Source organism: Cavia porcellus, unplaced genomic scaffold, assembly GCF_034190915.1.
Source record: "Cavia porcellus strain 051 isolate PalLab524CR breed Dunkin Hartley unplaced genomic scaffold, mCavPor4.1 scaffold_27, whole genome shotgun sequence".
In the NCBI taxonomy this organism is placed as follows: Eukaryota; Metazoa; Chordata; class Mammalia; order Rodentia; family Caviidae; genus Cavia; species Cavia porcellus.
In genome coordinates, this window is record NW_026947510.1 from 22,708,238 (window position 1) to 22,722,521 (window position 14,284).

Below are 14,284 nucleotides of genomic sequence, written 5' to 3' on the forward strand. Positions count from 1 at the left end.
GGAAAATCTTTAAGTATTTTTAAATGTTTTTTTAATGAAGATAAAATTTTGTATTACTGCTAATCAAACAGAAGTATGAGATGAGGGAAAGGCCAGATCTTAAAGAAGGATCCATTTTTCTAAGAACAGAACCACAATTAAGATTTAAACATAAAGTGTTGAAGAAAGATGTAATAATAAAATAAAAAACAAAAACAAACTTAAAACAATAAAATGAATCATACTTCTAATTCTGAATTGCCATGTTAAATATGCATTTATGCTTTTTAACTAACCAAGTATTTACAGTGAAATGGGAAAACAATTAGAACCATTTTGACTGAACTGTTATGATACCAAGTAGTAAGTACACCAATACATTAGTGTAGAATTCAAAACACAACTAATGCTTAAATTTCTGATCTATTAAATTTCATTGAAAGTTCAGAAAATAAATGGAAAGATTTTATATAAACTGATACAGGTATTTAAATTTTACTTGATCTGACTTGGAATAATGTGCTAACATTCTAACCAAGAGGTTCCATTTAAAACATGTATAGTAAACTGCCTTACTCTCATCAGCACTTCAACTGTGTGATTTCTGTTTACCCCTGGGGATTAAAACAGTGATTAAAAGATAAACTACTCTAATAGCTGTCCAAAGGGTGTGTGATTTATTTTTCTACAACATGCATGTATCCACTGCATTTTTGCTGATACCTCCTCTACCAATCTTCCTAATATTGAAGAAAGGAAAATGGGTATGAATCCACCCCAACATTAAACTCATATGCTTAACCTGGCTTAACAGATAAATCACATACACTTGCCTAGATTGCCAGTGCTCTTGAATTATACACAACTTACTACCTCCATGTTTTTACATGAATGCCTCTATGTCCAACTACAGTAAATCGACATTAGTATATTTTCATTATATGGCTGGAGGTCAGTCAATCTATTTCTTTGCATAATACCACATAGCATTATGCACATTTAATTTACAAAATTTTTCTGCTACTAATCATAAAAGAATACTAACACACTGCTGATTTACAGGCTCATTGTAAACCAAAACACTTACTAATAAACTTGTAAGTTTAACAGTTATTGTCACCAGCTTTAAAATCCAAAGAAAATGGCCATCTTAAAGACAGAAAATTTGTTATCCACAAACTATTTAAAGTGGTGGTACAGTTTATTCTTAACTGCCTTAACATGATTTTTTTAAAAATACATGCCAAATAAACTCAGAGAAACTGTGGTATAAGGAGAGTAACTCACTCAAGTTCATGTTTGGTGAAAAGAATTAAAATAATTAAAGGTCTTTTAGCAATGAGCATAAGTGCTTGAAAATAATGTACATCAATAATGGATTTCTATCCATAAAAATTTATCAATCACCCTTGAATCCATAATACTCATATCAATTATGTCAAATTTTAAGTTATTTCTAATAATTCTTAGCAATACAGTAGTTCAATAAAGTAAAGTGGCTTGTGGCTTAATTTTAAATTGTTTCAGCATTAAGGACCAGTAACTTACCCTAAATTCCTTATTTTTAAAATATGAGTCACTTATTGTTTTTAAGAGTCACTTATTTTTATTTTTTAAAATTTATTTTTGTTTATTTATTTTTGGTACTGGGGGTCAAACAACTTTGCACTTACCAGGCAGGCGCTTATGCAGCTCAGCTAAATCCCTGGCCCAGTCATTTTTAAATGAGCAGAATTTTCAAGTAGCAGTTAATATTTAGTAAGGAACATTAACATTCAGAAATTTCAACATTTTAGCTGGATGTGATGGTGCATGGCTGTAATTCCAGGACTCAAGAGGCTGAGGCAGGAGGACCACAGCGAGTTCCAGCTCAGGTTGAGCTACATAGTGGGTTCAAAGCTAGCCTGAACCAATGGTAAGACCCTGTCTCAAAAAAATTTTTTTAAAAAAGATAGAAACTTCAACATTTTGAAACTAATGTTTCCTATTAAACCCGTAGATTATACACTTCTTGAAGGCAAAGACTTTGTCTTAAATTATTTGTGTTCTTCTCAGAGCCTAACACATAATATTGAATAAATGAGTATGTGACTGGTGGAAGGGGGGGAATGGGGAGAAAGCTGCCACAGTACATTCTCCTAAACGACGGGCTCATCATGTGTGTTCCTCATTTGCTCAAACCTTCTGAAACTTCTTTCCACAGAGAGGTCCCACATGAAGTAGATTACAACCAGACAATATTACCATCTTAGCCTGAGCGATTTTTTTGGCATAATACAATTCAGCAATTTTCTTTTTGCCACACAATACTCGCTGTGATCATGTAATTAAAATTATCTATTTTCTCAAACTTCAAAATTAATCAGGCAATAGCGTAAACGAGTCTAGCCTGATTAAAGTCGATTAGAAACAATTCACAAAAATCATTAAATCTGGTCCTCAGAGAAGACCTAAAAAAGTTGACAGATTTACATATTCAGAAATAACTTACGGACCTGTATTAAGAAGTGAGGTCTACCTACATTCATTATCACTCACTATTAAATGGACAGCATGAATATAATTTACTTATTCTTAACAATGAACCTTTTAACTATGTTCAAAACCATTTATATATAAAGATCTGAGCCACAAGTATTCCCTAAAATTTTTTTTAATAATTCAGGGGGGGAAATCTGTACTAGTTTCCTCATAAATAATCTCAAAATGTATCTTGATAAATTTGTTAGAATACAAAATATTTTGTAATTATCTGGTAACTACTAAAAGTAGGAGTTTGTATTATGCAAAGATCAGATCTTAAGGTTTCAGATCATATACACACACACACACACACACACACACACACACACACACACTTAAGAAAGCCGTAGTTTTGAAATTTATATGAGTAAGTAATCATGCACACAGAAAAAACTGAAGACCGTGCTCTTCAGTTTCAGTAATATATCTGTACCTATGTTCAAGATAATATTAGCTTCTCAGTAAAAGTAAGAAAAATGACTCATCAGCCATGCATGCTATAAGGAGACAGCCTCTATTCTTTGATAGCTCAGTTTTCCAAACTTACTGTTTTCCTGCACCCTGGCCACGAAGCCTGTGAGAGGTATCTGTGGAGTCAATTGAGGCATCGGGGGAGGGGGTGGAGCAATAGAAACTGGTAGCAACAACACAGTATGGGGGAAGTAAAACAGATAAAGGAAAGAAAAGGAAACAAACAAAAAGCAGAAGTCAGTTACAAGGACCACAAACATAAGTATGCAAAGAACAGTTTGTAAATGAAACAAAACAAAACAGAACAAAACAAAAATCTGAAGAACTCTCTTCAAGTTCATGTCCCCCAAGCCAACCTAAAGCCAAGTGTGCTTAGCCAACTGTCTAAATGTACAAAAGAATACATATATTAAATTTAATCCTAATGTTATATATTATTTGGGGAATTTTAAAATTTACCCTCACATTCATTTTAGGGTATGAAATTTTCAAACTCTTAAAGACTTCTAGGGGCTGGGGATTTAGCTCAGCGGCATAAGCGCCTGCCTTGCAAGCAGGCAGTCGTGAGTTCAATCCCTGGTACTGATTTAAAAAAAAAAAAAAAAGACTTCTAAAATACCTAACAATGAAATACCTACAGAAGTTTCCAGAACACTGTGGTTTTGCTATAACTCTATAAAGTAACAGATTTTTTGTCTGGCTTTTTTTTGTAAAGTAGGACCAATATAAACAAATATTATACATGCTGATTACACAAATAAGTGTATTAATTTAATTTTATACACAACTCTCCAGAGCCCCTTGTTTGTAAAACATAAATAGGCAATTGAATTTTTTAAGATATTGCTAAGAAATAAAAACACTCTTTATACCATGTTACTTATTCATACTTCCAGGGGATGGGGGAACTTTTTATCACTGTTTTGAAAAAAGGAGATGATGAATAAATTAAAGTGTGCCAATACTTTGTATTAATTTCTACAAAATCACTGGTTAGCCTGAAACATATTCAAACTTCTTCCAAGAAAAGACCTGATATATAGGAAACTGACAGCAAACACTTTTCTGGGCAGCCAGTGTTTTTAAAACCTGTAAATATAATCTAGAAATAAACACTCATAGATGTACTACTACTTCTTCTCATTTTAATAGAATAGTAATTGCCAAAGACAACTCAGAAAAAGTAAGGCTAGATAGCAAAATTCGGTTTATCAGTAGTCACCAAGAAGTGACACTACACGTTGAGAAAAAGTTTACTGGCTCCCAAAAATCATTTTTTAGAAAACTGTTTCCTGTTAATCAAGAACATAGACTTTGGTGGTAAGCATGAAAAAATCTGAAAGAGGTTCAGGTTTCTAAGAAGCAACAACTTAAAGCAGCATATGTGCATTAGTATTTGTTTTATGGCTAAAAATAACAATTCACTAAAGTATTGATCTTCTTTATTCTGTTAAATGAAAGTTTAGAGGTTTTGATTTTTCAAATGTAATTCCCACAAGCCTACAGTTTTTTAAAGAAACAACCTTTAGTGACTAGCCATGCTGGTTAGTATGTAAAGAAAATGGAAAGCTACACTGTGAAGATACTAATCATTAGCATCACATTTAGACAAAAGGAAAAATATGCACATCAAAACACTAAAACATTTATATACTATTAAAATATACAACACCAACAGTAACTTGAAGGATAGCTAGACAAAACATAATATATTTAAAATTTGAGGCCAATTTAGTTTCTAGCATTCAAACAAATGTATATATTTGCTAATGAAAGTGCCTTACTGGAAAATAACTCACCAAGTATTGCTAAAATAAAACTACATAAACATGTATAGGTGAGATAATCCTACTTATAGAGTAACTTAAATGTCTAAATGGGGAAAAGAAAAATAATGAACATAAAGATGACATCTCAAACGGAGAATATGAAAAAATGAAAAGTTCATAAAACTAGTGAGGTGAATTATTAATTTGTAGAATATTCAGACACTAGCTAACTTCAGTATCAAAAATGTCCAGGGGAAATGTGAGGCAAATTTCTAAATAATGAAGTTTACAATTTTTTGTTAGCTTGAAGGAAAATTCTAGTTTGAGAAAAGGCCACATAAATTTGGCTTCTTCATATTTTGACATTTCTTCTAATGTAGTTTTCAATTTTTACAAGTTTTTGCTATAAAACAATTAATCTCTAATTCTAAAAAATTTTAAGTGAATGAAAGAGCTTTCCCTTATCTCTGCTTAAGATATATATTCAGGCCATACATTATAAATCTTCAAAAAAGAAAAAAACTTAAATCAACTTCCAATGTTAACTTGGGAGTACTGGCAGTGGTTCTTCAGTAAATACAGGGTGCAGCTCTAGAAAGCCATTACAAAAGCTCCATGGAAAACCCTATTTTGATCTATGCCTGGTAACCACAACCTTAAGCTAATGACAAATACTGGACGAGAGGTTTATTTGAGATTTCATTTTCTTTTTTTCATTTTCATTAAGTACCTTAATATGGACTTAATTTGAACTTAATGACTACCCTGAGCTGCTCAAACTTCTCATTACATGCTAAAAGTATTTTATCAGTTTTGAACACTGATAGCAATTAATACTCAGATGTGCAATTTTAGGTGAACAGAAAGAAATCCAAAGAATTCTTCCCACTGTTAGAATTAGTCAAAGATAGTAATTAAACAAGTATCACAAATGTTTCTAAGTAGTTCTGAACTCATTTTAGTGTAAGTTAATGGCCATAAAAGTGATAGCCAGCAATTTCATTTTACTATTTGAAAGGTAACTTTTCATACTATTTGTCTTTAATTTTACCATTATACCAAACTCCCCAGCACACCAGTAAAAATAAATTTATTTATTTTAGTGATTTTTTTCCTGTTCTCTAGGTGTTCTGTTGTATTGAAAATAGCATATTAAAGCATTTGATAAATTTTAGTATAAATTTTGGACAAGTGATAAACAAGTTATGATTCTAGGACTAAGATTCTAAAGCAAAAATAAATATCAAATAGCATGGTTTCAATTGTTGTCTATCACTGGCAAGAATAACAGTTTCAAATAATTTCCTTTGAGAGGAGCTCCACTACTGTTGTATGCCTGCGAAACACAAGCTTACTTGAATTCTGAGAATAAAGTGGACCTCCATTAACATGAGGCTGAGCAGAAAACTGAGCAGTCACAGAGGGAGTTCGTCTGTATCCACCAGAAGATGTCGAGGAAGTGGTAGAGTTGTGTCGAGAAATCTGCCTGGTCATTGTGCCATACTGGGAACCAGGAGCCGAGCCCGGGGCAGCTGGAAAGCATTAGTCAAAGGCAACCAACAAAGAGACTTGAGCATTATAACCACCTCAGGGGACAGAACAAAGAGTGGAAACTCTTAGAAATATTTATTACTTTGTAAAGCCCATAGCAAAACAAAGAAAAAAAAAGAAGATAAAAATCTGATTACTTCAAATTGAAAGCAAACAAAAACAGCTACTATGTGGAAAGCTATAAAAGTAACCACATAACATTCTTAAACCCTTCAAAAAAGCATAACACAGAATAGTTTTGCTAATGCTACATATAACTTTTATGCATTTCATAATGCAGTTGGCTCTCTGCTGCCACAGATTCCACATATATGGATCCAACCAACCTAATAAAATATTGAAGAAAAAAAACCTGTATCCACACTAAACATTTATTTTTTATGCTCTTTATTCATTCCCTCAGCAATACAGTATAACAAGGGCCAGGGATTTAGCTCAGTGGTGTAAGTGCTTACCTGGCAAGCACATCCCGATTACCAAAAAACATAACAAAACAAACAAACAAAAAAAGTTCAACAATACAGTGTAACAACTATTCATAGCATTTACATTGTATTAGGTTTGATGAGTAACCTACAGTGGTTTAAACTGTAGTAGGGAAGTACCTATATAGATTATATCCAAAAACGCCTTTTTATATAAGGAACTGTGTACAGTAACTATGCATTTAGTACCTTTGGGGTTCTGGATTGATTCCATGGTAATGAAAGATAACTGCATATAGGCTTTACAGATAAACTGTTTGAAAACACCACTGTGTAAGGTTGAAAACTTGTTTTTACATGTAAATATATTCATATTTGGTTTAAAAACTTCCCACTGCCAATTCAGCTTTAATTCACAATACTGCGTAAATCTGGCTAAGTTTAGGTTAAGGGAAAAACTGTTAAGTGTATTTTCCATATTTAATAGGACTATTGTAATTGTTATTGCATTGAGAAATAATACATATTACAGTAAAATAATTTTAAAGCAAAACACACATTCTAGTTTCAAAATACATGTTATATATTGTGTAAGATTTGTGTTTTTTCCTTCTTTTTGACAAAAGTGGACAAACACTTTGATTATATACATAAGTCATTTCTATACAGCTGTTCTTAGATTCTATCTCCTTAGAAAACTTTATATACTCAATGCAATGTGCTTTAAAACAAAGACTCACTAATATAAATAACTTTATACCTCAACTGATGAAAGGATAGGATTTTTTTCAACATTTTAAAAGTTTAATATTTAAAAGCTTAATAGAACTAAAAGCCTCTAAAGTTAACATCAAGATTAACCTTATCTTGCCCTCACTCAAACACATGAAGTAAGAGACACTTCAGTTTATATTCACTCAGTTGTTTCACACATCATCCATGGCATTAAAACCACCAGCAGAAGTTGTTCATTAAAAAAGAATAAGCAGATAGTTAACATTTTGGAACTCACAAGCCATAGGCAGTCATCAATTATTCAAATCATCTACATATATACTAATCTAAATAGAAAAACATTTAAATATAAATCCATTTAAAAGTCTTCATGAATAAGAATTGTGGACAGATACGTTTTCCAAAGAGCTAATAAGTAAATCTTTAGCCATTTCTTATAGAAATATCTGTAAAATAACTTTTATATTTAGCTGACTTGTATAAAAAGTGTGTAACATCAAAGTGATTTTTCTTGATGATTCCAAACTGAAAATAAATTGTGCAGCAATTATAAACTATGCCTATTTTAGAATTTATTGATATTTGATCATGAAAAAATCGTAATGACAAAGGGTTTAAGACTGAAATATAATCATATATGTATACTAATTTTCATACATATATGTATATGTGTGTGTGTGTATATATATATATAGAGAGAGAGAGAGAGAGAGAGACAGATAGATAAATTATTTCAAAGAAATAAGAGTATTAACAGTATTACCTGAAACTTCCTGTGTGCCCTCTTTAGGATTTCCAATCCCACAAGGTATGTGTTAAACATTCTTTTCTACATAGTTTTTTACCACACATACCTAATACTATAATCTTGAGAAATATACAGTTTTTCAAATTTATAAGTTTTTATACTAAAATGAATCTGTATCACTGAACTGCTCTTCCCTTGATATTTTAAGATTCAACTATGTGGATAAGTACATCACTCCTTTCTGCTGCTGTGTTTGTATGTGAGTATACCACAATTTATTTATTCTACTGTTATTTGATGTTTGGCTTGCCTCCAGAATTGTGCCATTACTGCTGCCACTACTACTACTAAGAACATTCCAAAAGATGGTTCCTGAATGTCCCTACAATAACTGTTCTCAAGCTGAAGCACTGATCAGACTTTTACCATTAAGATTTCTTACAACACAGATCCCCGGGCACTATCTTGAGACTTTCCAACTAGTGGGTCTGGAATAAAATGGGATCTGAAAGTTTACATTTCCATCCAGTTCCTGGATGCTAATAATCTGAGAATGTCAATCCAAAAGCCAGTGCTCTAAAACAGTAGTTTTCCAAACTTTTTGGTTTTAGAATCCATGCTTACCAATTAAACTACCTTCAGAACCAGAGATGGTGGAACATGCCCATTATTCCAGCACTCTGAAAGATGAGGCAGGAGGATTGTTGAGTTTGAGGCCAGCGTGAGCTACTTAATAAATTGAAGGCCAGTCTGAACTAAGTATGAGGACCTTGTCTCAAACAAAACAAAGCTTCCCTTCCCAAAACAACCTCAAATAGCTTTTGCTTGTATGGATAAAAGTCTCAGATAATTACATTAGAAATTAAAACTGACATATCTGTGAAACACATGAATACACAAGTACATATTCCATTAGCTATCAAACCAATGTCTTGTAGGCTCTGGAAAATTTTATTAAACATTTCTAACAATGAGAATAAGACACACAAATAATGAATATAGTCCTGATCTCCAAACTCTATGAATGGATCTTGGCAACCTTTAGGAATCCCTTAACCATACTATGCAAACTAGCATTCTAAGGTGAGTATCTAAAAATGAAATCAGTAAGCCTAGGACAGGTACATGTTCAACTTGACTGGGTAACAACATATTACTTTGCAAATGAATTTATCATTTAAAAGAAGCTGTGTACTTCGCTGCTGCCATATGTCCTTAACAAAATTCTATGTGTGGACTTCTACGTTTTCACCTATCAAGTGAACAGAAAACATTATTTCATTGTGGTTTAATTTTAATTTTCCTGATTATTACGTGGAAGGCATTGTATTTTCATATAAACTTCCTATCAACAACTTCTGTAATCTTTATTATCTCCTTTACTCTTTTTTTCTTTGCATATATGTATAAATGCTTTGATGAGCTATGCTGGACAGCTTTATTTCACCTAAAGTGAAACTCAGCTCTCCTTTTTCAAACTACCTTATTATACACTTCTACTCATATTACTGTTACAGTTTATTTCTAAGCTGAATGGTTTTCATAACTCTGTATGAGGAACTACTTCTATGTTTAATTGCATCCTCCCCAACTTTGAAAGAATTTATGTTTCCTGGCATTTTTAAGTATCATTACAAACTGGGCTGTATCATTTTTTCAGAATGTAATCTGCAAGAAAGGATCAGAGTCCCCCACATCACACATTATTTTCTTTTCTCCTCCTTTCCCTACTTTCAACGCCCAGTGTTTCAAGTGCTGTATATACCAGAGAGTTCCAAACCAAGTGTCACTGTGGGTAAGAAGGGATTACATTGCTTTTTTAATTAACAAAAGCAAAAACAAAAAACTGAATAGGTACTGCTAGAAAAATCTAAATGAAGAACAGCAAAAACCACACTGAGTTGGTTATAAACCACACAAAGAAATATTTCATATTACAGAAAAGGTTATTTTATAATTGTTTACCATGTAAGTTCAGAGGACTTCATCAGAAGAAATCAGTATAAATTAATACTTTAACCTCTGTATTATCATCTAAAACCTAATAACTATAAAAGCCAGCCAGCCATATATTAGCTACACAGGAGTCTTATAAACTCAAGGGCTCCAATGGGCATGCGATCTCACCTATCATGGTGCTTACTGGGAGGAATGGTGGCAGAGGTGTTGCTGGTGGAGCTCCAGGAGGAGGGACAGAAATGTTTTCTAATAAAATAGTTTATAATTCAGGTCAGAGTACAAGAAAAGAGAACTATGTATTCTGAAACAGCATGAAAATACAATGTGTTGGAAAGAAGAAAGTAAGAGAAAGACACCACATGTAAAGCACATTCCAATGAGTAAGAATTTTGCTAGGTAAAAAGGCCATTGAGATTATAATGCCTATTTTTATCAGTAGCTTTGTTTCCTACAACAATATGCTTGAGAAACTAAAATTTTCCCAACACTTTTCATTATCATACTTTATTTTTAATCTATGTATCTTAACACTATAGAAAATTGGCATTCCATTTACTAAAAATCAGGGGCTAATTTAATATTCTCTATAGATATCTTAACTTGTATACACTATAAAAAACTTTTCTGTAAAAAAAATAACTTTTCCTATTTGAATCTCATTTTATATTCAGTGCATTTCACTGAAGTACTAAATCTCTTTAAGTGTAAAGTCACAAAACAAGCACATACTATTACTGAAATGCTAGCCTACAAGGCAACATCAAAATTCTTTCAAACATAATTTGTCTTTACACAAACTCAGGCTTTGGCTGTAATAACACTGTAAACAACACTGACCTATTCTTGAAATAATGAAGTATCATTCTTGACTCCTGACAAAGACAAGTATTTCTAAAGCAAAATGGCCAGAAAACTATCTCACAAAGCTATTAAACATTTACTATATGTAAGAAGTCTAAAACACACTGTGAAAATGAATCTAAAAATACTGTTAAATTTGTTAAAACCTTTTACCAAAACCACAAATTTAATACTTTTATCTAATAGACTGAATTATGCCACTTTCCTAATAAAGTTCCTAACACTACCCTATATTAACGCAGAGTAGTAAATAACATACCTGGTGCAATAGTGGGTGGGGAAGGCGTGGGCACAGCAATGGGAATGCCGATGCTGCTGCTCCCACTGTTCTCTCGACTTCCACTTCCTCCACTACTCCCACTGCACATACAAGGAAAACGTGTGAAAACACAAAATTTAGAAAAATCCCTAACATTGCAAGTATCAACTCAAGGCTACTAACTACTCCTTCTACAGGGTGTATGTGTGTGTACAGAAAATTTTAAATTACTTATTATAAGCCTTAACACTCATACCTGAAGTGCCTCTTGTGTTTCACGTAACTTAACATCTGAAACCAATACAGTATCACAGTACTCAAAACCATCCAAGAAATGTATGAACAGTAAAATTTACAGTATAGTGAGTTGAGAGCATTTAATCACAACTATAAATGCTATGAAGAACAGTGAACAACATAGACATTAACCACATTGTCATGAAATGCTTACCTAAGCATTAAAAATAGCACGACGAACTATTGAGAATAAAAGAGAATATTCAATAAATAAAAGAGAATATAAAAGAGAATATTCAATATCCTAGGGAAGCAAATAAGGGTAACCAATCCTCGTCTGAAATTAACATAAAAAACTACAATCATCTCAAAGGAAAGTAACAGGTAAATTCTCTGATAAAAACAGTAATGAAGCTTCATTACAGGTTTTGGAATAGTTGCTATTCTAGTTCTTATGGATGCACTGTCCTTTTAACAATGAGATTTTGGGCCAAGGATATAGCTCAGCGGTGGTATCCAAAACAACAACAGGGGGGGGGGGGCTTTGCACTTACTAGTAGTTTTTAGTAAACTTTAAGATCTTACATTATCCAATTGTTTTTCGTGACTGATGAACACCAATGGAAACTGTGAAACCATACATATATACATGCAGTAATAGGCTCTGTATTACTATTATTTTTGAGACAGTTTCGCTATGCTATTGCCTAGGATGGCCTCAAGCAACTCTTCAGCCTCAGCCTCTCAAGTAGCTGATACTACAAGCAGAGGTCATCATACCGAACTCTTAGTTTAAAATCAAATCATTTGCTCAATAAGTCTACAAACCCAACAGAGCAAAGATTTGCAGTGCATTATATAGATAATGGGAATAAAAATCATCCATTCATCTCAACAGATTCAGAAAAGTCTTTGATAAAACTCAACAATTCCTTAATAATAAAAGCCCTGAAGAAACTAGTATAAAAAGATCATACCTCCTTGTCAACTAAACTAAAAAATTTATTTCTATATAATAAAAAGCTAGAAGTAAAAATGATGCTTCAACATACGAAAGGCTATATATGATAAATTCATAGCCAGCATAGTACTGAATAAGGAAAAACTAAAAGCATTTCCTCTAAAATTAAGAACAAGATAGGGATGACTACCCTTACCAATCCTATTTAATATGGTTCTCAAAATTTTAGCCAAAGCAATGAGGCAAGAAAAAAGAAATAAAAGGGATATAAACAATAAAGGAAATAAACTATCCCATACTTAGAAGATCCTAATGATTCCACCAAAGAACTTTTAGATCTAATAAACTCAGCAAAGCATCAAGATACAAAATCAACATTTAAAACATCAGAACCCAGTGTAGTGGGGCATGCCTGTAATCCCTGTATGTGGGAGGCTGAGGCATAGGGACTGCAGTGAGTTCCAGGCCAGTCTGAATTACACAGTGAGGCCAGTCTCAAAGACAGACAGACAGACAAATGGACAGACAGATAGATGCTTTTCTATACCCTGATGATGAATTAGCTGAGAAAAATTAGGAAAACAGTTTCATTAACAACAGCCTGAAAAAAATAAATAAAATAGCAATAAATAAAATAAATAAATAAAACTAGCAATCAACCTAACAAAGAAAGTGAAAGATCTCTTTACTGCAAATTACAAAACACTGAAGAAAGAAACTAAAGATGTCACTAGAATACAGAAACACTTCCCAGGTTCAAGAACTATCATAATTAATATTGTTAAAATGGCCATATTACCAAAAGCAACTATAGTCAATGCAATTTGCATCAAAACTCTAATGACATTTTTCATAGAACTAGAAAAAAATAATCCTGAAATTCATATGGGAACAGAAAAGACTTAGAAAAGCCAAAGCAATTCTAAGCAAAAAGAACAATGCTGCAGGTATCACAATACCTGATTTCAAACATACTACAAAGCCACAGTAACAAGAACAGCATGGTATTGGTCCAAAAAGACATGTGGACCAATGGAATAAAGGACACAGAAACAAACTCCTAACTAGAGTCATATAATTCTTGACAAAGAGACAAAAACATGTTTTAAAAAGAAAGTAAGCTTTAACAACTAGTGCTGGGAAAACCAAATATACATAAAATAAAACTAGATCCCTATTTCTCACCACACACAAGAATCAGTTCAACATTTTTTTCAGGTATTTTAGTGGCCTTTTGTACTTCTTCTGAGAACTGTTTATTCATTTGAGCTACCCAATTTTTTAACTGTCTTTTGTTTTGGGGAGTCTAATTTGAAAACATGGCTGGCCATTAAAGAAATACAAATTAAAACTAATATATACTGATGCATAATCTTATACCAGAAAGAATGGCTATAATAAAAAAAATTACTAATAACAAATGCTGGTAAGGCTACAGGGCAAAAGAACTCGTCTCCATTATTTGTAGGAATGTGACCTAATAATCTAGTATAACTGCTGTGGAAGTTAGTATTGAGATTATGCAAAAAACTAAAAATAGAAATTACATTTGACCCAGTTATCCCCTTCCTCGGTATTTTTCCAAAAGTGGTAAGATCATTGTTTTACAAGAATACATGTGTACTCATGTTTAAAAGGGCCCACAGCCAGACTTTGGAAATCATATATATATATATCAGCAGATGAATGGATAAAAACAATGTAGTATTTATACACAATGGAGTAACACTCTGCCATAAAGATAATCTTGAGGCATTCATACATAAGTGGATGCAACTTGACAACATAATATTAAGTAGTCAAATA

At 32.5% G+C, this 14,284-nt stretch overlaps 1 protein-coding gene across 8 annotated transcripts in view; it reads right to left on the minus strand.

The window, feature by feature from the left end:
* The window catches only part of Abi1 (abl interactor 1), a 122,424-nt gene that overhangs the window by 1,842 nt on the left and 106,298 nt on the right, over positions 1 to 14,284 (minus strand). For 2 of the 8 annotated variants that reach the window (XM_063238045.1, XM_013145015.3), the window contains 3 exons: positions 11,281 to 11,381; positions 6,098 to 6,274; positions 3,050 to 3,136 (listed from right to left, as the gene is read on the minus strand). In XM_063238045.1, the coding sequence (XP_063094115.1) occupies positions 3,050 to 3,136; positions 6,098 to 6,274; positions 11,281 to 11,381 (365 nt within the window). Of the gene's footprint in view, positions 1 to 3,049; positions 3,137 to 6,097; positions 6,275 to 10,328; positions 10,407 to 11,280; positions 11,382 to 14,284 lie in introns of all 8 variants that reach the window. The other 6 variants (XM_063238046.1, XM_063238047.1, XM_063238048.1 and 3 more) reach the window with 4 other exon arrangements.